General features: G+C 46.1%; 1 protein-coding gene across 4 annotated transcripts in view; it reads left to right on the forward strand.

Moving 5' to 3' along the window:
• The first annotated feature begins 586 nt into the window (after nt 1–586).
• LOC125432304 (occludin-like) overlaps nt 587–21,984 on the forward strand; it is a 38,247-nt gene continuing 16,849 nt past the window's right edge. The window contains exons 1-4 of one of the 4 annotated variants that reach the window (XM_048495716.1): nt 807–1,175; nt 10,978–11,147; nt 14,806–15,550; nt 19,604–19,762. In XM_048495716.1, coding sequence (XP_048351673.1) covers nt 14,855–15,550; nt 19,604–19,762 — 855 coding nt within the window. In that variant the 5' untranslated portion in view covers nt 807–1,175; nt 10,978–11,147; nt 14,806–14,854. Of the gene's footprint in view, nt 619–806; nt 1,176–10,977; nt 11,148–14,805; nt 15,551–19,603; nt 19,763–21,984 lie in introns of those variants that run through there. The other 3 variants (XM_048495717.1, XM_048495718.1, XM_048495715.1) reach the window with 3 other exon arrangements.

A 21,984-nucleotide genomic window follows, 5' to 3' on the forward strand; every position in this document is an offset into this window, starting at 1 on the left:
TGGGGAGGGGAGGGACTTCACTGGATTATAATGCCCTAGATTCCACCTTCCAAAGCAACCATTTTATCCAGGAGAACTAATCCCTGCCGCCTGGAGATAGTTCTAATAGCAAGAGATTTCCAGCCACCACCTGGAGGTTGGCAGCCCTATAAATAACAGGATATGTCATGCACAGGAAAAGGAAAAGGTCAGTTGAACAATGCACGATGAAGAGCGGTTAACAGGATAAGATCACATTTGCAAGAGCTCAGCTGCAAGACCAGCAGTTTGCAAGACCGAAATTATGAGGCCAAAAGATGAATCCGTAGTAAACAAATACAGCAAGACTATGGCGTAAACACACTGGATCCAGCCGAAATGATTGTACCTTGGCTCCTGGCTTCTAAGCCCCCACCACGGGGGCTCACTATTAAGTCTGCAAATAACTCCAGTCCACGCCAGAGTCTGGAAATCCATCAGCCATGTCATGGCTGTGAAAGCCGAGGAGGAGTGAGTGTTTTACAAGATTAAAGGCTTGGAATCCAAGGTGGATTTGGGTTGCTGCTGTTTTTAATTGAGGCTTGGCTGGCATCGCCACGCACCTTCTGCATGACCAAGGTGAACAGACCCGGAACAAATGTGAGTCCCAAGTTCTCCTCCTGAGGTTGCCACACCAAAGGGTGCGATTGGGTAAGGAATGGGTCCCTCAGAGGTGGCGGAGCAGAACCCGGTGAAGAGTCAAGCGAGTTTGGCACCCAGCAGAGCAAAACAGCCCCAGGAGAGATTTAAATCCCTCTCTCTTTCCTGCCAGGCCTTTGTGCTCGGTATGTACCAGCCACTCGCAGGCTGGAAGGGGGAGGGGGAAAGGGGTGTGCCCTCGCTTCTGCGAGCGTGTGTGTTATTCGTCCATGCACAAGTTTAATGATTGTGTGCGCCTAGTAATAATTAATCCTCCGGCTGCTAGTTTAAATGGGAACAAAGAGGAAGTAAGCAAAGGTGTGTATGGTGGGGAGGGAACCCCACGTAGCCCACACCTTTGTGTTGCTGCCCAGGAACCAAGGGGCTGATCCAAAGTGTATCAGGAAGTAACACAAATTCCACCAGCCTTTTAAAGTAATGACCAGCTGCGAAGGAAAGGCAGGGGAGTAGCAGTCCAGTTTGGATCATCCAGGAGTGAAGCAGAGATACAGATCCAGGTAAGAAAAACTATTTTATTTTTTTAAAAACTGTTGGCATGGGAGAAGTTTTAAGAGGGTCTTTCGCTTATTGCTGGATTTGCAAAAGCAGATAATTCGTGCTGAATGAAAAGTGAGGGGTTGCAGACAGACTGAGAAGACTCCAGTTTCGTTAACTGCAGCTGGGTATATCCTGGTGCTTGCGTGGAGGGCAGAAAACGTGGAGGGCCCAAAGAGGGACACCCCCCCTCCTCCCAATGTAGTGACTGGATTCAAATGGACAGACTGAATATCCAAGGGTCCAAGGTATGTCTGGAACAGAGATATTCCTTTGAATATTTTTGACCTGTCGCAGTGGGCAGTAATAGAGAGGCAATGTGGTGCCTTGGTTAGACAATCTTGGGCCCCTTCCGCACATGCAGAATAATGCACTTTGAATCCACTTTCAATGCACTTTGCAGCTGGATTTTACTGTGCAGAATAGCAAAATCCACTTGCAAACAATTGTGAAAGTGAATTGAAAGTGCATTATTCTGCATGTGCAGAAGGGGTCTTAGCAGTAGAGGCTCTAATCCCCCTTTGGCCATAAAGTTCATTGGGCAACCTTGAGTAGATCATGTTCCTCCTCTCAGCTTGGCCTACATCACAAGGTAGTTGTGATGACAAAGTGAAACGGTGAGACCACTATGTTGGTTGCCCTGAGCTGCTTGGAGAAAGGGCAGGATGCAAATGGGATGGGTAGCTGGTTGCGTTTCCTTCCACGCCATGAAATGTCTTCCCAGACTGGATCTCTGCAGAATGACCTTTGTTAAGGCAGAAGAGCTGCTTGGGCGAGTGTTTTTATTTCCTGGTCAGTTGACAACCCTATGTGTATTTTCCCCCCATCTGCCCTGGGCCTCTTCCACACATGCAGAATAATGCACTTTCAATCCATTTTCAATGCACTTTGCAGCTGGCTTTTACTGTGCAGCACAATAAAATCCACTGCGGAACAATTGCGAAAGTGGATTGAAAGTGCATTATTCTGCATGTGCGGAAGAGAAATAGTTCTAACACTAGATTGTACTATCGGTGTAACTGGAGGTCCTCCATCTCCCTGTTTTTTCCGGCGGCATTCCCCCAGCCCATTGCAGTGCTCCCATGGCAATAAGAACATGCCCTGACATTCAGAAACTGAAGATTTGCTTCTTTGCCATTGATTCCCCCTGTTAAACCTCCCCCACATCCCCCCGCAGTTGAATTCTAGTCTCCTTTTAAAATAGCAAACCCAGCCCTATTGTTTGGAAGCCAGTCCTCTCCAGGGGCCTCCCCACCCCCCATCAGCCCCTTTGAAGAAACTAGTCAACATGAGTTCATGCGGTTTACAGAGGCGGAGAGGCTGGATAAACTCCAGGGGAGGGGGGGGGGGTTCCCTGGCTCACCCCACACCACTTATGCTGCCTACCTACACATTACTTTGACAGGCTGCAATTCATCTTCAGCAGTGCGCACAATGTTTCACTGTGAGGCAGGATTTACAAAACAGTCCTCACTACCTATCTTAAACCAGTGCAAGAATCCAAGTTTCATGGCACGCGCTGAAGGCCGTTGGTTTGCCTCCAAGATCCCAGGACTGTCTCTGAACAAGTGGAAATGCACTTTCTAGACACCCAGACCCAGACTTAGTGAAGCGACCTGCTTTTTAGAGAGTATTTATTGGTTATGCCACCTCTCCGGAAACCTGCTTGAGGTGGATTACAAAATAAAAATAACAAAAACAAAGCAATCAAAGATATGAGTGAAAAATCCAGCATTAAAAATCCCAGTCCAGAAAAAAAGACAATAAAAACAGACTACTTGCAACTTAAAATAACAATCTCCCATCTAAAAGCCCTTCGGGGAAGAGGCGGCCTATAAGTCTAAAATATAAATAAAAATAAATAAATAAATAAAATAGCGTTAAAAGGCAAATTCCTTAATTAAAATCCAGAAAATCCCATATAGTAACCACAGCCAGTAGGTGAAGCTTTTCCCTAAGAGTGGGAAACTGCTCTTTAAGGACACAGGAGCAGGACTGGAAGAAAGAATTGGCAATCCCAGTGGCAGCGTTTGCACACATTACTGGGTTTAAGTTTAAACTCTCCCTGGACAAGATCAGTGCTCAGAACATGTGCAGAGTGTTATTTCTTTATATCAAACCTAGCAAGGCTCAGGAGAAGCCAGCAATGTTTTTTAGCGTGCCTTACCCAGCAATTTGAAATTCTGTAATAGCAGGTGGACTCTGGGAACTTCATGCAAGGCAGTTGCTCCTCCATTTAGCCGCACTCCTTCCCTCTAAAAGCAGAAGAGCACAAACATAAGAAAATGCTGTTTTAGACTTTGGGCTGCCTAATTCCATCTTATTTCCTCTGACTGGCATAAGCTCTCCAGGGTCCCAGGCCAAAAAAGAAAAGTTTGGATTTATGTCCCCCCTTTCTCTCCTGTAGGAGACTCAAAGGGGCTTACAGCCTCCTCCCCCCCCCCCCCCCCCCCGCACAACAAACACCCTGTGAGCTGGGTGGGCTGAGAGAGCTCCGAAGAACTGTGACTAGCCCAAGGTCACTCGACTGGCATGTGTTTGAGTTCACAAGCTAATCTGGTTCACCAGATAAGCCTCCAAGTGGCAGAGCGGGGAATCAAACCTGGTTCTCCAGATTAGAGTGCACCTGCTCTTAACCACTACAGCACACTGGCTCTCTATTGCAGTCTCAGAGTTGGAGATTGAACATGTACAGACTTTCAGAGTATGTGCAGAGTGCTATTTCTGACCATTGATCCATGGGCCTTCTCCATAGGAATCTGGGCAGATGTTGCTTGTTGTGCACAGAAGATAAAACCAGCCATTTTGGCAGACCATGCTGATTCGCTGCAAGGCACCAGTGCTCACAAGAATGCTGTTCTGCTTCTTTGCATTTTGGGCGGCCATCTTGTCAGTAAAGTCTCAGGAGGGTTACCAATTTTGGAAGGAGATCCCATTTAACAGCTAGCTGAGTGGCAGCAATAAACAGGTGTTTAGCCCCTTGCTGTGAAAACCCGGGCAGATTTCTGGAGTTCTTACCAGTCATTTCCCAACAGTTGGCAACCAGTTAACAGCCAACGTGGTATAGTGGTCAGAATGTCAGACTCACTACTGGGGGACCCCGGTTTAAATCTCCACTGTACCCTGGAAGCTGGGTGACCTTGTGTAAGTCACGCACTCTCAACCTAACCTATCTCATAGGACTGTTGTGAGGATAGAACAGAGGAGAGGAAAACGATGGAACCTGCAAGGCAGGGTATAAATGCAGTGAATAGTGATAAATACAATAAATAATAATGACATGCCCTAAGATTTCCCATGCCTCACAAACTTCAACCTTACACAATTGGGGATCAATCAATGCCCTGTTATTAACTAGTCTTACAAACTTGAGGGCCATGGCGCCCTTGATTGATTGAGTCAGTTCATCTCATGTTGTTTCCACAGAAGGTAGAAGGCAGGCCTAACCCAACTCCCGACGAGAGGGACAGGGAATATCGAGAGGCAAGAGGCATTGTTGTTAAATTATTTGAATCCCACCCTGAGAGGCTTGGGAATCGTTCAAAAATTTTATTGGATCCGACAGCACCTCCTCTAACAATGGTAGGCCGGGGGGGGTGGGGGGGGTTGATAGGAAAAGGCATGGGAGGGAAAGTTTCCGAGACAATACAAACGTCTGAACATTAATGCATCCATTATCGATACCTTGATGACAACATTTAAGATTAGGCCAGTGGTTCTCAACCTTCCTAGTGCTGCGACCCTTTAATACAGTTCCTGGTGTTGTGGTGACCCCCAACTCTAACATTTATCCATTTTACAGATGGAGAACACTGATACAGAGAGTTTATACCCTCAGGCAACACCAGTCCTAAAGGGTTGGGCAGTTCAAAAGGTTGTTTTGATTTACAGGTTGAAAGCCGCTGGATTAGGACATCTGTTCCATTAGTCAGTACCTAGACATCCTGGTTTCTTGATGATATTGATACTGGTAACAAAGGGACCTCAGTAGTACTTTACAAATGCAGATATTTGCTATAGTCCTTGTACTTGAGGGTTAAATACACTTGATTGCATACCCTCTGGCAATACTGGGAAAGAGGCAGGGCAGTTTATCAGAGAGACAGAAATTCTACTTCAGTTTAACAAGTATTCCATAAGTCATCTTCACAATAATTAACAAGCAAATAATATCACAGGCATTATAATATCATTTTCCTACAAAATGTGAGCATACAAAAATAGAAAAAGCATGGATCCTTTGGACAAAATAAAACCATTCCTCTTTAAGCACACACCTGGAATTCTCAGGGGACCCTTGGGGCAGGTTACATGGGATTTGGGTGCATATTCCTTCAAGGGAGCGTTACTATTCTGCAAGTCAAAAGGACCTTTCTATCTTCAGTGGCCTTTTGTTACCACATCCTGAGTGTGTACCTGTTTGCTTGTCAGCACTTGGGTGAGGTGGGGTTTTTGGAGCTGAATGTGGGATTCTGGGATACAATATTGGCCAACTTAATTAAAATCAGAGTAAAATGATTTTATGGCTACAATGATGGGTCCTTCTCTTTTCCTTCCAACTTTTTGTTTGTCTTTTTCAGTGACTCTTGTCTTCTCATAATACAGAGTATGATGGCCTTAGTTTAGCAGCTTTAGCTTCTGGGGATAGTTCACACTTTTAATGGTATCCATAACACTTTCCTCCAACACATTTCAAGTGACTCAATTTTCTTCCTGTCAGTTTATTTCGCTGTCCAAATTTCATACCCATACACAGTGGCATACTGCCACAAAACGGCACCTGGGGCAAGCCCTGGGCACCACACCCAGTCCCCCACACCCAGTCCCCCCAACAAAGGGGTGGTGGCAGGGTACTTTCAGCGGTGGGAGGGATTTGGCCAAGGACTGGGTGTGGGGGAATTGGGGGCAGGGTGCCAAGATGTGCCCCTACATGACCCAGGTTAATCGTGCCTAGGTAGTATGCCCCTTCTGGCCCTCCTAGCTCTGCCAGTGCCCCTATATAGTTACAGGGAATACAATGACATGAATTAACTTCATCTTGGTTGCCAGTGACACATCCTTCCTTTTACGAAACTTTTCTAGCTGCTTCATGGCTGCCCTTCCCACCCTCAATCTCCTTCTGGTTGTTGTGGGTTTTCCGGGCTGTGTGGCCATGGTCTGGTAGATCTTGTTCCTAATGTTTCGCCTACATCTATGGCTGGCATTTTCAGAGATGTATCACAGAGAGAAGCGTAGCAGACTTCTCGCTGTGATACATCTCTGAAGATGCCAGCCACAGATGCAGGCAAAATGTTTGGAACAAGATCTACCAGACCACGGCCACACAGCCTGGAAAACCCACCACAACCAGTTGAATCCAGCCGTGAAAGCCTTTGACAATCCTTCTGGTTTTTTAATTTTAGGCTCTCCCCCCCCCCCCCATTTTTAAAAAAAATGATGGAGCCAAGGAATAGAAAGTCATCAGCCATTTCGATTTCCTCATGGTCCACCTTAGAACTGAATAATTCACCAGTAATCATTACTTCTTTCAACACTACACAGTGCAAATAATCTGAGAATCCACCTAGCAACCTGGTCCCTGCATTTAGGGTTGTCAACTGACCAGGAAGAAACCCAGCCCAATCTCCTTTCATTCCTTCCATATGCAAAATTAAACATGGAATAGAGCACAAGATAAGTTTGCATCCTTCAGCCCTTCGAGCAGAGGCGGGTTTCCAAAGGTTTCGGGATTAAAAGAAAAGGAATCGACATAGTCTCTCATTTCTTGCCTCAGATCTTGCCCCTCTTAAAAGCGAAGCGACAGGGGTTAATTCAACAGTCCGTAGCTTCCTCCAACCCAGAAACCCCAGCCTGGTTGCCTCTCCCACCTGGCAAAGGCTCAGTGCCTTTAATTGTTGTTTGTCAGACAAGAATTTGGACTGATCTGGGGCCATTTGGTTTTTTTTTGCTGCAACTGACTTCTTTAAAATGCAGATTGGAAGACACAGCAGTGTTCTTTCTGTGCATTTGGACACTGATCATCAGGCAATTCGGTTTTGAAAGAGAAAAAGAGTTCCCCGCTGGATCTGCATCCAAGCAGGAGGAATCCCTAAGATACAAAGCTTGTCTCTCCCAGGGAATTATTTGGCAATGGAGCAAGCCAGAAGGGAAGGCGCTGCCTCATCTCTGTGTCTTAGGGTTGGGTGTTGTGTATTTCAAAAAGTCAACATATAATTCCACCATGTCTTAGCCCCCTTATGTACACTCTTGGAGCTCATGACAGATTCATTTTTTAAAATATATGTTTCTTGCACTTTCCGAAGGAAGGTGGAATTTGGACCGTAAGGGAAACTGAGAACTATCTTATCTCGTTTTCTGTATGGGTATGTGGAGGAGCCGGTGTAATATTCAGAACTCGGATTGGAGACATGGGTTCCAGTCTCCATCCAGGCAGGAAATTCGCTAGGCAAGCTTGAAACAACCACTCTCTTTCTCACCTAATCTACCTTGCAGGCCGCAGGGTTGTTGTGAGGATGAACCAGAGAGGCAGGGAAAACCATGTCCCCAATTTCTAAGCCGTGGACTCAAATACATAATAAATCACCTGCCTTTCAACCAATCTGCCTAGTAATTAATCATAATTCAATTGTAAATTGCCTTATACTTCCTGAAATCTCTTGGAGAGGTATTTCTGTTGAGATTTGAGTGCTATGCAAATTTCATTGAAATAAATGCTCTTGGTCATCCTTTCATTGTTCTGTGTGCTCAGCTTTTTTTAAAGCTGCTAATGCTTTTAACAAGAGTGGCTGTTTTTAAATGGCAAAAGTCCTTTAGGATAATTAACTGCTATAGGGGCTTGGCCAATCTATTGTCGTTTTATGCAGAAGTAGAAATCGGGTGACAACATTTTAAATGTTACAAATGTAAACTCTATGGTGTAGGGCGTGCCCTTTTGGTTTGCTTTAAACTCCAAAAATGTTTTTGCATTCAAATGACACACACAAAACTTTAAAAAGACTTTAAAAAATGCCCTATATACCCACACGCATCATTACAAACAGCATAAATCAAAAAGGGCAATCGAGTTCTTTTTTCATACAACACATAATGAACTTGGGGAACTCACCACAGGATATAGCGATGGCCACTGGCTTAGATGGTTTCAAAAGGGAATCAACAACTGATTGTCCTCTCTCCACTATTGGCCTCAATTGTTATATGGAGCCTCCATTTTTCGAAGCAGCGTACCCAGTGGTGGGATCCAGCAGGTTCTCACAGGTTCCTGAGAGTAGGTTACTAATTATTTGTGTGTGCCAAGAGGGGGTTACTAATTGGTGATTTTGCCACGTGATTTTTGCCTTAGTTATGCACCTCCTCCGCTCCTCAGCAGTAGCGTGCAGAACTTGAAGCAGTCTAGCAGGAGGTGCACCGGCGTGCATGGCAGCCTGCGCCTGCGTGCATTCGTTTCCCGCCTAAGGACCAGCGCAGCGGCTGCGTCCTTGCCACAGCCCCACCCCCGGAATGCCTGGCCACACACCCCTCGTGCCACGCCCAGCCCCATTGGCGCTACGCCACAGTTTGAATCCCACCACCATGGGAACCTGTTACTAACATTTTTGGATCCCACCACTGAGTGTACCCCTGAATATTTGGGCTCTGCTTTGTTTTTGGACCTGTTTGAGGGCATCCAGTCACTTAATGCAGGAAGCAAGACTCAATGAACTTCTGTGATCCAGCAAAGCGACTCTGACGTTCTTAATAAAAGCCTTCGGCTACGAAATCCCTAATTTAATTGTAAGCTCTTTGAAATAATGAAAGGTTATCAACTGCTGCCTGGAAGCGCCCTGGGAACAGCCTATGATCGGCTGTTGGGAGAGCTGGTGATCTTATTGACCCACTGATGGTTACCCAGCAGGCAGACTGAGCATGCTTTCAGGGCACCAGCAAAGCAGAGCTGCCAAAAAGTTAGAAAAAGAAAGAATGTGACTCAATAGGAGTATAGTGTCTAGATCGAGGGATGTAATTGTACCCCTCTATTCTGGTTTGACCTCACCTGGAATTCTGTGTACAGTTCTGATCACTGCAATTCAAGAAGGATATTGACAAGCTGGAAGGGGTCCAGAGGAGGGCAACCAAAATGGTAAAAGGTCTGGAATCCATGCCCTACGAGGAGAGACTTAAGGAGCTGGGGATGTTTAGTTTGGTGAAGAGAAGGTTCAGAGGTGACACGATAACCATGTTTAGATATTTGAAGGGATGTCATGTTGAAGAAGGAGCAAGCTTGTTTTCAGCTGCTCCAGAGACTAGGACCAGGAGTAATGGGTTTAAGGTGAAGGAAAAGAGATTCCACCTAAGCATCAGGAAAAACTTCCTGACAGTAAGGGCTGTTCGACAGTGGAATGCACTACATCGGAGTGTGGTGGAGTCTCCTTTGGAGTTTTTCAAACAGAGGCTGGATGGCCATTTGTCAGGAGTGGTTTGATTGTGTGTTCCTGCATTGCAGGGGGTTGGACCAGTGGTGGGATCCAAAAATTTTAGTAACAGGTTCCCATGGTGGTGGGATTCAAACTGTGGTGTAGCACCAATGGGGCTGGGCGGGGCACGATGGGGCGTAGCTGGACATTCCTGGGGCGGAGCATTCCTGGGCGGGGCTGTGGCAAGGATGCAGCCGCTGCGCCGGTCCTTGGGCGGGAAACGAATGCACGCAGGCGCAGGCTGCCACGCACGCCAGTGCACCTCCTGCTAGACTGCTTCAAGTTCTGCCCGCTACCGCTGAGAGGAGGGGCGTAACTAAGGCAACAATCATATGGCAAAATCACCAATTAGTAACCCCCTCTCGGCACACAAAAATGATTAGTAACCTACTCTTGGGAACCTGTGAGAACCTGCTGGATCCCACCTCTGGGTTGGACTTGATGGTTCTTTGAGCTCTTTTCCGATTCTATGATTTCAAGCAAATCGAGAAAGAATCTATTTAAATTTCATCATTCGTGTAAATCTTTTGTCATTTTTAAAAACTTTCTAATTCATGCCTTAGTGTTGTTTCATTTTGAATTACTTATGGGGGGAGGTACCCTCATCTTTTAAGCTTACAGGGTCTCTAAGGGTCAGGATCCAGCCAGATAATAAACCCTCTGTCTTGAAAAAAACTCCAGGGCTGGATTTTTGCAGTTCAAGGCGGAGAACACACCAGACTGGTTCCCTCCCTGTTCAGTCGGCATCTGCCTCTACTCCGGAGTTGCTGCCATTTTATAATGCAGATTCACAGGGATGCCAACCTCCAGGAATTAAAGCTCATCTCCAGGCTACAGAGATCAGATCTCTTGGAGAAAATGGATGCTTTGGAGGGGGATCTGTGTTGTATTGTACCCCAATGAGCTCCCTGTCCTCCCCAGACCCCATCCCCAAATTTCCCAGAATTTCCCAACTTTCAGGTGGCCACCCTGTCCCGTGCTGGTGACCGGAAGGACCTGGAAACTCTGGAAACTCTATGCGCCCAGGGGCAGGTAAACAGCAGACCTGGAAAGTGTTTTTCTGGCAAATCTGCCAGTGGCTTTTGCAGTAGCTGCTCTCAGCAGGGGAAAGGCGAGGCGAGGCCGGGGCCGGCCTTTGAATGGGTGTGCGTCGATCTGTGGAGGAGGTGACTCCAAGGCCTGGCCACGGCAGAGAGAGAGCATATTGTGTTACTCCGAGCAGGCTCCTGGCAGCCGTCGAGAAAAGGAATTATTTACTAGGTGAAAGGAGAGAGCCGACTCGGACTTCTCCGCCTGGCATTGTGTCTTCCAGGAACAACCTTGACGTCGGCTGGTGCCACCAAGCTGGCAAAGGGAGGCCGAAACCCAGACCCAAAGGCCGACAGGTTCGCCTTCTGAGAAGCGGCTGCCAGCTGGGGGTAAGAGTTTTCCTCCAGATCTCCATTTTGGAGAGCAGCTGGGTTCAATTCGGCACTCCGATAGGTAAGCCAGAACTGTTGGCATCCCTTTGGAAAGGCCTTGTGGCTGGAAACCCCTTTGGTGCTGAGCCCCGCATCCTGCTGGTGCCAGGTTTGAAGGGCCCTCAATACTGATGGGGTTGCCAACTTCCCACCATTGCAACTGATCTCCAGACAACCAAGAGCAATTCCCCATGGAGCAACTGGCTGCTTTGCAGGGTGGGACACGGTGGCTTTATATGCTAATGACAGTGGGCTTCATAAGGTTGAAGAGCTTGCTCCTGTTCACTGCATTGCCCAATATATGCATCCATTCGGATTAAGATGAATCGGGCCTTGATAAGTTTTTCTGGTCCTGAGGAAGATTGTGTCAGCTTTTTTATGGCTGATGTTAATCCATCTGTCATCCTTATGGTTGCTTCTTCCATGTTTTTGTCAATCAGGCTACGGAGGAAATGTGTATCTGTTCAATCTGTAAACTACTAGTATATCCTTTTATCCATTATTTTACTTTGCTATAGATTTTATATTGTGTATTTTTTTGTGTTAATTGTAGATCATTGTAGGGATTTTTTAAATGCTACATTGAGATGCTTATTTATTTTTTTTACCTTGTCTTGTCTTGTTTTAGTCTGTGTTTATATGCGTGTACTGTTACGGTGTATAGCTTCAACATAATCAATTTATTCATTCATTCACTCAAATATTAATGAGGTCCCGCCCTAAACCCTTCCCTGCCCAGGATCTACCTCTCCGCCTGCCAATTCTCCAGGTATTCCCCAACCCAGAGCGGGCAGACCTAGTTACTGATGGTGGTCGTGAAAAGTGCTGTCTAGTTGCAGCAAAGTTATGGTGACCCCTTATGGGATTTTTAAGACAAGACATGTGCAGATGTGGTTTGCAATCCCTTGCCTCTGCATAGCAACCCTAGACTTCCTTGTTGTCCTCGCATCCAAATACTAGCCAGGGCTGACCCTGCTTTGCTTCTAATGCTGGAGGGGTTTACCTTTTTGTATCCTGATCACCCCTTGGTCACACCTTGGCTGGAGAATCGCAAGGTGCGAAGGATAACCCAAGGTTCCCTGTTCTGTTTCGGGTTTCATTGGTTCATATCTTGCTTACCCCTTTCTGTACTTGTCCATAGTGAAGTTGGGGCATGCAGAATGTTTGGCTATACAGCTAAATGTTGTGAAACGCTTCAAGGAGGGGGAAAGGATGCAAGGAAACAGAAAAAGGCGCAGGTATAGAGAAAGCTCAACCCCGGAAGGAAAAGCAAATCAGAACAGACTTTTAGACTAAAGTGGAAGGTAGTTGAGGCTTGCAGTCACCTTCAATGTGTGCTCTATGGAATGACTTCTGAAGATTGTTTAAAAGGTATGATTCATACAGAATTCAAAGCCGGGAGAGTAGATGGGTACCCATTAGAGTTGCCCACCTCCAGTTGGCGATCTCCTGGAATTAGTTAGCCTCCTGTTGACAGAAAGCCGTTCCCATGGACAAAACACCTGCTTTGGTAGTTGGTTTGTATGGCCTTTTACCCTGCTGAAATTCCCTCCCCAAAATCTACCCTTCCCAGACTGCAAAATTCCTAGGAATTTTCCAACCCAGAGTGAGCCACTCTGGCACCTATTAATGGTACCGTGTCTGTTCTACAAGAAAAAGCACAGTTGCTTTCGTGCATAATACTAAACAATGGTTACAATCTTCCAACCCCTGGACAATCTGACAGCAAAAGATTTTCACATCCCCTTCACTCCGTCATCGGCTTGCCCCACAACCAAGGTCTCCTGCCCAAGGGCCTGTTCAGTATACTCCCATCTGAAACAAGAGACTGGGACCTTTTCACGGGTGGCACCTTGGTTTATAATTTTAAAGGCCAGATGAAGCATGACATTTTTATTCTCAGGGGCATTTGGTGATATTCACTGCTTGAAGAGTGGGGTTTGGTATCTTCTTTGTAACTTACGAGTGATGTTACACACATTCAGAGATATTGATAATTCAATACCCAATTTAAAATGCTTAGAAGTTCTCAGTTGTGCCTGCAGTTACTATAGGACAGTGGTGGCGAACCTTTGGCACTCCAGATGTTATGGACTACAATTCCCATCAGCCCCTGCCAGCATGGCCAATTGGCCATGCTGGAAGGGGCTGATGGGAATTGTAGTCATAACATCTGGAGTGCCAAAGGTTCACCACCACAGCTATAGGAGGAGGTCTTATGCCCACTTCATAAACCTTTATCCATTGAATTCGAAAGCAACTTCTGGTTTGGATCTGTACATCAACTGTTGAATGTGGGTTATTTTTTAATGTTATGTTATTGACCACTGAGAAAGGCCTCAAGGGCCGAAATGCGTACGTTTTTGCTGATCATTTGATTTATTAATCAATTGTAATAACATCTGTGGTGTGCATTTTTGTGTGATTTACGTGCCATATATGTTGGGATTTGGTTTCCCAAACCCATGTTTTTAATTATCCATTTTAATTCCCTGTAATTAAATATGTATTTTGATAATTTTGTTTTGTAGTTAGCTGGAGCCTTATAATAATACGGATATAAAATGGCTTCATTTTGTGTCCTAATGGTGTGGGGTTTTTTAATTTGTTGAACAGTGGTAATGTTTTAATGTTAAATGTGTAATCCACTGACATTTTTCAGCGAACCGTCTTTAAAATCTTTTGGAGGGGAGGGAGTTCTGGAAATTTCAAGTACGGGTGAAAAGGGAGGGATTCCCCCGGGAGAAGTGAGGGGAGGGGTGATTTTTCATTTCTTTGGTAATCTGAGACTGTGAGCCCAAAAGATCAGTTTGCAGGGCAGGTGAGGAGCTTTACTTTTCACATAAAGCTTTGCCCCTCTTGCCAAAAAGCAATACGGGAATATGGTGCCCCCACCCCCTGCCAAACTTCTGTAGGCTAAGGATTTTATTTATTTGTTCGTTTATTTTGAACATTTATCTGGTTTCCAGGCTGGTTTGTGCAAACCGTGAAAATGGGCAAATGATGGCAAAAAATGTTCAGTGTATTGTTGAAGGCTTTCACGGTCGGAACCACTTGGGTGCTGTGTGGTTTCCGGGCTGTGTGGCCATGTTCTAGCAGTATTCTCTCCTGACGTTTTGCCTGCATCTGTGGCTGGTATCTATGGCTGCATCTGTGGCTGGCATCCTCTGAAGATGCCAGTCACAGATGCGGACGAAATGTCAGGAGAGAATGCTGCTAGAACACGGCCACACAGCCCGGAAACCACACAGCACCTCGATGGCAAAATTTTTTATCACAGACATAAAAACTGACCAACTGAATTGAGAAAGTCGGTAAACAATCATCCAGATTCAATTAAATGTGCAGCAACAGGCGTTTTTCAAGGAATGTGGAAATGCTCAACTCGGTTCGATTCCCCCTTCCCGCACACCAATGTGATTAAGCATGAATCATTTAGTAACCACAAACTGTATTAATATGTATTTTTGAAGGTTTACATGGCCAGAATCACTAAGATGCTGTGGGTTTTCCAGGTTGTATGGCTGTGTTCCAGTAGTATTTTCCAGCCATACAACCCGGAAAACCCACAACATCCGTGTATTAATATGATCACTGAAACTTAACCAAATACAAGAGTCTTACAGGGGTAAGCAAGGCAATATCCTTTTTAACAGGTCCTGTTGTGTGTTTCTTGACAGCTGATAGCCCCTGAATGTGACCTTGGCGTTCTCGCAGCTTTCTTGAAGAATGTACAGTAGCAGGAAGACATATGACGGCCCCCCTGCAGATGATTATGGGTATGACATCCACTCGCCTCCTCCTCCTGGCTCGTACTATGTAGAAGATGTGCCCCAGTATTTCTACAAGTGGAACTCTCCTCCTGGCGTGGTGAGGATTTTGGAGGGCCTGGGGATCCTGCTAAGTGTCGCCATCTTTGCTTGCGTGGCGTCCACCTTGGCCTGGGAATATGGTTACGGCTACGGCAGTCTTTATGGCAGCGGAATGGGCAGCTATTACGGTGGAGGATACGGTAGCGGCATGAGCTACTACGGAGGAGGATATGGCGGTCTGGGTGGTTACGGCGGTTACGGAGGCTACTACGGAGGAATGACCAACCCTCGGGCTGCCAACGGCTTCATGATCGCCATGTCAGTGCTGGCATTCATTGCTCTCCTGGCGCTCCTGATCACCAGCCTCAGCAAGTCCAGTGGGTCCCGCTCCAGGAAGTTCTACTTGGTCGTCATCATTGTGTGTGCAATCTTGGCCTTCATCATGCTTATCGCTTCCATTGTCTACCTCGTGGGGGTCAACCCACGGGCACAGATGTCCGGCAGCTACAACTACAACTACAGCCCCATGCTGGCTATGTGCAACCAGATCTACTCCACTGGGACCTACATCAACCAGTACCTGTATCACTACTGCATCGTTGACCCACAAGAGGTACAAGCGGTTGGTTATCTTTTCCGTGGTCTTTTGTTTAGGATTGACATTAATTTTCAAACCAGTGGGGCAGGGGGGAGGTCATAAAGCCCTAATTATCCTGTTTGCTATTGGAACAGAAGTAAATGAAAATGTTTCCTAGCGAATGCTGTTTTCAATGACTCAGTGCAAAGTTTGGGCAGGCAGAGAGAAAGGAGAGGCGCTGGAAAGATTAAACTAACAGTAAAGCTTTCCAATCAACAAAGTCAAATATCTGGCAACAGATGTGACTCAGGAGCGAGAGGGAAAATGAGTCAGGAAAGATCAGGAGATAAGAGACCAGCCCTAAACCAATGGAGACAAAAGGAAAGGAAATAATAATACTGATTAAAATGAAAATGGATGAAGCTTTTGAAACCAAAAGAAATTCCACATCCCTAAGGTTACTGGAGGGTAGGGATGTCTTGTTAATCCCATTCAGGACACCTGAAAGGTGGAGGGGGCAGAGAGAGAGAGAGATTAAGTAGGTAACTTATTAGGGCCCCTGATCTGTGGAATGTCTATGATAAAAGTGTTGAGTGAGGTTCAGCCACCAGGCTTCTGCCAATCCGTCATCTGGATTTCAGGCGCCATCTTTCATGTCAGACTCCACCTCTAGCCCCACCCATTCACTCCAGACCCTGTCCCTGTTCTAACAAGTGCCTCCTCTTAGCTCTGGAAGGCTCCACCTCTGCTTTAAAAAACACTCCTCTTTAGCTCCACCTCCTGCTCTGTCAAGCACCACCCGTTAGCTCAGAATCCCTCCTCTTATCTTGCAAGCTCCACCTTTTAATTTGCAAGCTCCGCCCTTTGGCTCGAAAGCTCCATCAGTGCTCTGGTAAATTCCACCCTTTAACTCAAGGGTGTTGAACTCTGACACTTCAGATGGCACTTGGCCATGTCAGCAAGGGCTGATGGGAATTGTAGTCCATGAACATCTGAAGCACCAGAGTTGGACACCCCTGCTTTAACTGTTGAAAGCTCAACTCTATGGCTTGAGAGCTCCATCACAGCCCTGGTAAGGCTCCACCCGATGTACCCGCCCCTTTAGAAGCTCTGTGCCCCATCACATAGGTTTGAGCAATTTCTTTAGTTTAATGTACTGTTGAAGGCTTTCACGGCCGGAATCACTGGGGTGCTGTGTGGTTTCCGGGCTGTATGGCCGTGTTCTAGCAGCATTTTCTCCTGACGTTTCGCCTGCATCTGTGGCTGGCATCTCTGATCAGATCCTCTGAAGATGCCAGCCACAGATGCAGGTGAAACGTCAGGAGAAAATGCTGCTGGAACACAGCCATACAGCCCAGAAACCACACAGCACCCCAATTTCTTTAGTTGCTTTTGGCTTTACATTTCCAAGCCAAAACTTGGCTGCTGTTTGAGCCTCCACAACATGAACTTTGCACTGGAACTTTTCCATCTCCCCAAGCAGGGGCATAGCAAGGGGGGAACTGCGCCCGGGACTTGCGTGCACCCTGCAGCCCCCCCATCCTTCCCCCTGTTCTGTCGCCGCTACGCCACTATCCTCAAGCCTCCTTGTTCAGTTCTTCGTGGGAGAACCCTGGATGGTCCTGGGAGCAGATCCTTACTTGAGGCTTCCGCCACTTCCCTTCGGTTCCTGAATCACTTCTATGCCTAGTAACAAACCAAGTCATGTAATGCCAAAGCAAACAGTATTTGGCAAGCAAAGTAGCCTCCCTAGGAAACCAGTTTCGAGTTAGACAGAAAACAATCTGGGCGTATTGAAGAGTGGACCCATGCTCTGAGCCACCACCCAGACTGGCAGATAAGATAAGCACTGATATTCTTGCCCACTAGATATTCTCCTCTAGTCCCCAGTGATGTACCTGGTTGCATTCATAAATGAGACAAAATGTACATAACCAGATTTTTTCCCCCAGGAGTAAATGGTTTATAAAAATTACTGGGCATTTAAACGCATATTTGGGACATGGGTGACTTTTGCATAGCTCCTTCATTTGGACTCCTTTGCACAGTGCATGGTTAGCTTACAGAACTCACTGCCACAGGTTGTAATGATCAGACATGTCTGCAGACCAGAGGTCCATCAGTGACTTTTAACCATGGTGGTGTTACCTAGCCTAACAGGGGTTATAAATTTATTAAAGGGAATCTCCACCAGCTGCTAAGAGTGTAACAGCACACATATGGTTTTAAAATAGCGAAGGGGAATGAGCACTCAACTTTAGCAATGCGAGAGGCGGCTAGGAAGGGATATTTTAGATTATGTATACGGGGAAGGGATTTGGCAAAGAGCGTTCTGCAGAGTAATGCAAGAGTCCAAATTGAGTTTCAAAATATTTATATAAATTTGGTTTAAAAAGCATACATACAGCAAGGCATAAGAGCACATACACAAAAGTTCCTAGTATATAAAAAGGTTGGAAAAGTAGGTGGGAGGATAGAGAGGGAGTTGGGAAGCAACAGGGTGATACGTTACCTAAACAGTGGTGACTTAGTTCCCCCAAATACTATAACTTGAGGTACCCAGATACACTGATGAGTGGTAGTACTTCTTTATTCTTCCCTGGATAGGCCAGGATTCCTAACCTTGTCAGTGCTCAGAACCTAAACTGGGCTGGCCCTGGTTAGTATTGGGATGGGAGACTCCCAAGGAAGTCCAGGGCTAGTGTGTTGTGGGTTTTCCGGATTGTGTGGCCGTGTTCCAGTAGCATTTTCTCCTGACGTTTCACCTGCATCTGTGGCTGACGTCTTTTTATTTTCCTAAATAATTTTTATTTAAACATTTTCAAAACTTATCATCACAATTTACACACATTTTTAAGTTACATTTTAAGCTACAGTTCATACATCCTTACAAAATGACAGATCCAAATAAATAAATAAATAAAGACATACATAAAATAAATTTCTTTCTAGCACTTCCCCTTTAACACTACATTTCCACACTCTAATATCCTTACCAACTAATCCAATAATTTACATTATAATTCACAGCCACAGATGCAGGCGAAACATCAGGAGAAAATGCTGCTGGAACACGCCCACGTAACCCGGAAAACCCACAACACACTAACGATTCCGGCAGTGAAAGCCTTCGACAATACAAGTCCGGGGTTGCTACAGATAGCAGACAATGGCAAACCACCTCCAAATGTCTCTTGCCTTGGAAACCCGTTGGGGTTGCCATAAGTCAGTTGCAGCTTGATAGCTTCTTTACTTCTTTACACAATTCATAATTGAATAGTGGAACTCACAGAATGTAAAGAAGACCTCCAGCTCTGATGACATTAAATGGGAATTCGACCCATCATAGACGAGAAGCCCATCCATTGCTATTAGCTATTAGCCATGGTGACTAAATGGATTCTCCAGTGTTCTGCAGAAGTCTACCTTGGCCAGCCAGGTGTTGGTAGCAACAGAAGTGGGGAATACTTTGCTTGTGTATTGTCGAAGGCTTTCAAGGCCGGAATCACTAGGGTGATGTGGGTTTTCCGGGTTGTATGGCCATGTACCAGTAGCATTTTCTCCTGATGTTTTGCCTGCATCTGTGGCTGGCATCTTCAGAGGATCTGACGGCATTAAAGCAAGTGGAGTATATATATCTGTGGAATGTCTAGGGTGGGAGAAAGAACCATTTGCATTTGCTTGTTGTTTTTCTGGGGTCATCTGATTGGCCTCCTTCAGGGACGGGATGCTGGACTAGATCAGTGGTTCTCAACCTGTGGGTCGTGACCCCTTTGGGGGTCGAACGACCCTTTCATAGAGGTCGCCTAAGACTCTCTGCTTCAGTGTTCTCCATCTGTAAAATGGATAAATGTTAGGGTTGGGGGTCACCACAACATGAGGAACTGTATTAAAGGGTCGCGGCATTAGGAAGGTTGAGAACCACTGGGCTAGATGGATCTCATCGGTTTTTCCTAGGGTCTGACGTTCTTCAACTCATGTCCTTGAGATTAAATTGTGGCGCTTGTGAACAAAGCTGGAGGTGGGGAGAGTGGGTCAGATTAAGCCGGTGGGTCACATCCCCATGTGTCATTTCCTCCTCCTCCTCAGGCTATTGCGATCGTCTGCGGTTTCCTCCTCGTCATCCTTCTGTGTGTCATTTGCTTCTTCGCGAGCAAGACGCGGAAGAAAATCTGGAGGTACGGGAAAGCTAACATTTACTGGGACAAGCCGCCACCCTTCCAGGAAGGACCCAACGTAGAGGAGTGGGTGAGTGTCGTCTCTCTTTGGATGTCGATGCCTTTCCCCCTAGCTGTGCACCTACAACCCCTTCATCTTACGTGAGCCTCAGAGCTGGATTAAGCTCGCCAAAGCCAAAGATCCTGCTACTTTTATCTGGGGTAATAGCATAGGGGCAGCTCTCCTCTTCCCTAGAACTCTGGCCCCAATCCACACCCTCCTGTTCTAGCCACTTCCCATGGCTAAACGGCTGTGGATCCAATTGCAGTTCTACAACACCGCCCGTCAGGCCGCCCTCTTTGGAGCTCCTTTTTCTCTCCTTCTAAGTGAGCCATGTGGCCGCTAGACTTTGTCATTCAGCATGGTGAGAATAATAAATACATGCAGTGACTTTCCAAACCCTGGATCTGATGGGCCACTAGCTCACAATCCAGAGCTGCAAAGAGAAAGAGCGTGAAGCAGAGATTGGCTTTCCCTTTGCGGCTCTCTGGCTCTCTCTGCTATTTGCTTATGATAGGCTCTGGTTTCGGTCAGCATGGTGAGAATAATAAATAGACGCCGTGACTTTCCAAGCCCTGGATCTGATGGGCCACCAGCTCACAATCCAGAGCTGCAAAGAGAAAGGGCGTGAAGCAGAGATTGGCTTTCCCTTTGCAGCTCTCTCGGCTGTTTGCTTATGATAGGCTCTAGTTTCGGTCAGATCAATTATTAACCACAGTAGCAAGCCCCACGGAGATCCTGTTGAAAGCTCAGAATATAGTTGCTGCTCCTGGACACTGAGAGGTTTCCCATAATTAGTAGTCCCTCCAGTAGACCATAATACCCGTTGGTAAGAAATATTGGCATGCGTGGTATCATAATTTAACAGCCCTGGGAACTAGCGAGAGGAGGTTTTTGCTCCCTGTCCCCTACACCCACGAAGCTGCCTTATGCTGAATGAGATATTATATGCCAGTGGTGGCGAACCTTTGGCACTCCAGATGTTATGGACTACAATTCCCATCAGCCCCTGCCAATTGGCCATGCTGGCAGGGGCTGATGGGAATTGTAGTCCATAACATCTGGAGTGCCAAAGGTTCGCCACCACGGCTATATGCAACCTTGCAAAACAACAGTCACAAGATTGAATACCTTCACAGTATAATTCAAACACGTTTACTACTGTATGCATCAGAAAGTTCTGTCAAACTTCAAAGCAAAACGACATATGTGGGATTTTTTCCCTCAGCCTCCACTTTTTAAACAAGCAATATTGAATCAAAGCAAACCAGAACTCTCACAGGAATAGGTCCTCTTCCATCCTCCTCCAAGCATAACTATACTTACACAAGCTGTTTTTCAGCAGCATGAACCCTGTAATGTAGAAGAAGAAGAGGAGTTTGGATTTATACCCCCCTTTCCTGTAGGAGACTCAAAGGGGCTGACAACCTCCTTTCCCTTCCCCCCTCACAACAAACACCCTGTGAGGTAGGGTGGAGCTGAGAGAGCTCAGAAGAACTGTGACTAGCCCAAGGTCACCCAGCTGGCGTGTGTTGGAGTACACAGGCTAATCTGAATTCCCCAGATAAGCCTCCACAGCTCAAGCGGCAGAGCGGGGAATCAAACCCGGTTCCTCCAGATTAGAAAGCACCTGCTCTTAACCACTACGCCACTGCTGCTCTTACGCATCTTTTTATTTATTTTATTATTTTATTCAAAATATCCTGCCCTCCCTGGCCTTAGCTGGGCTCAGGGCAGCTAACATACATAATCAACCGCTCACATAATGTTTTAAATAATATTTTAAATAATAGTTAAAAACGTATAATAAAATAGTAATAGTATCAAAAAAACGTAAAAAATAGTTAAAAACGTATCATAAAATACCCCTGATGGCAGTTCAAATTCAAGTTACTTGCCCTATAAATCCCAATTTCACTCGATCTTATAGATCTTATGTGGGTGAAAAAGGCGGGATGTAGATGTTGGGGCCAACAGATTTCACACAGGTCTAAATTTTGGGTAGGCTGCAGATTCTTTTGTCTGAAATAACTTAATTTCAGCTCGTCCGCTCTCGGGTTGGGGCCTGACCTTGCCGGGACTTTGTAGGCTTGAAATATTTTAGTGCTCACTGAGCCTTCAGCATGTCTCCTCCAGGACTGTGATCTCTTAACAGAGTCTCTAAACTGCTGCGTAAGTGCCCTACTCAGACTGGTGGCAGCTAAGATCTTTCGCATCACCAACTTAAGTAAAGATGCCAAAAATTGATATTG

Source organism: Sphaerodactylus townsendi, linkage group LG05 (genome assembly GCF_021028975.2).
Source record: "Sphaerodactylus townsendi isolate TG3544 linkage group LG05, MPM_Stown_v2.3, whole genome shotgun sequence".
Lineage (NCBI taxonomy): Eukaryota > Metazoa > Chordata > Lepidosauria > Squamata > Sphaerodactylidae > Sphaerodactylus > Sphaerodactylus townsendi.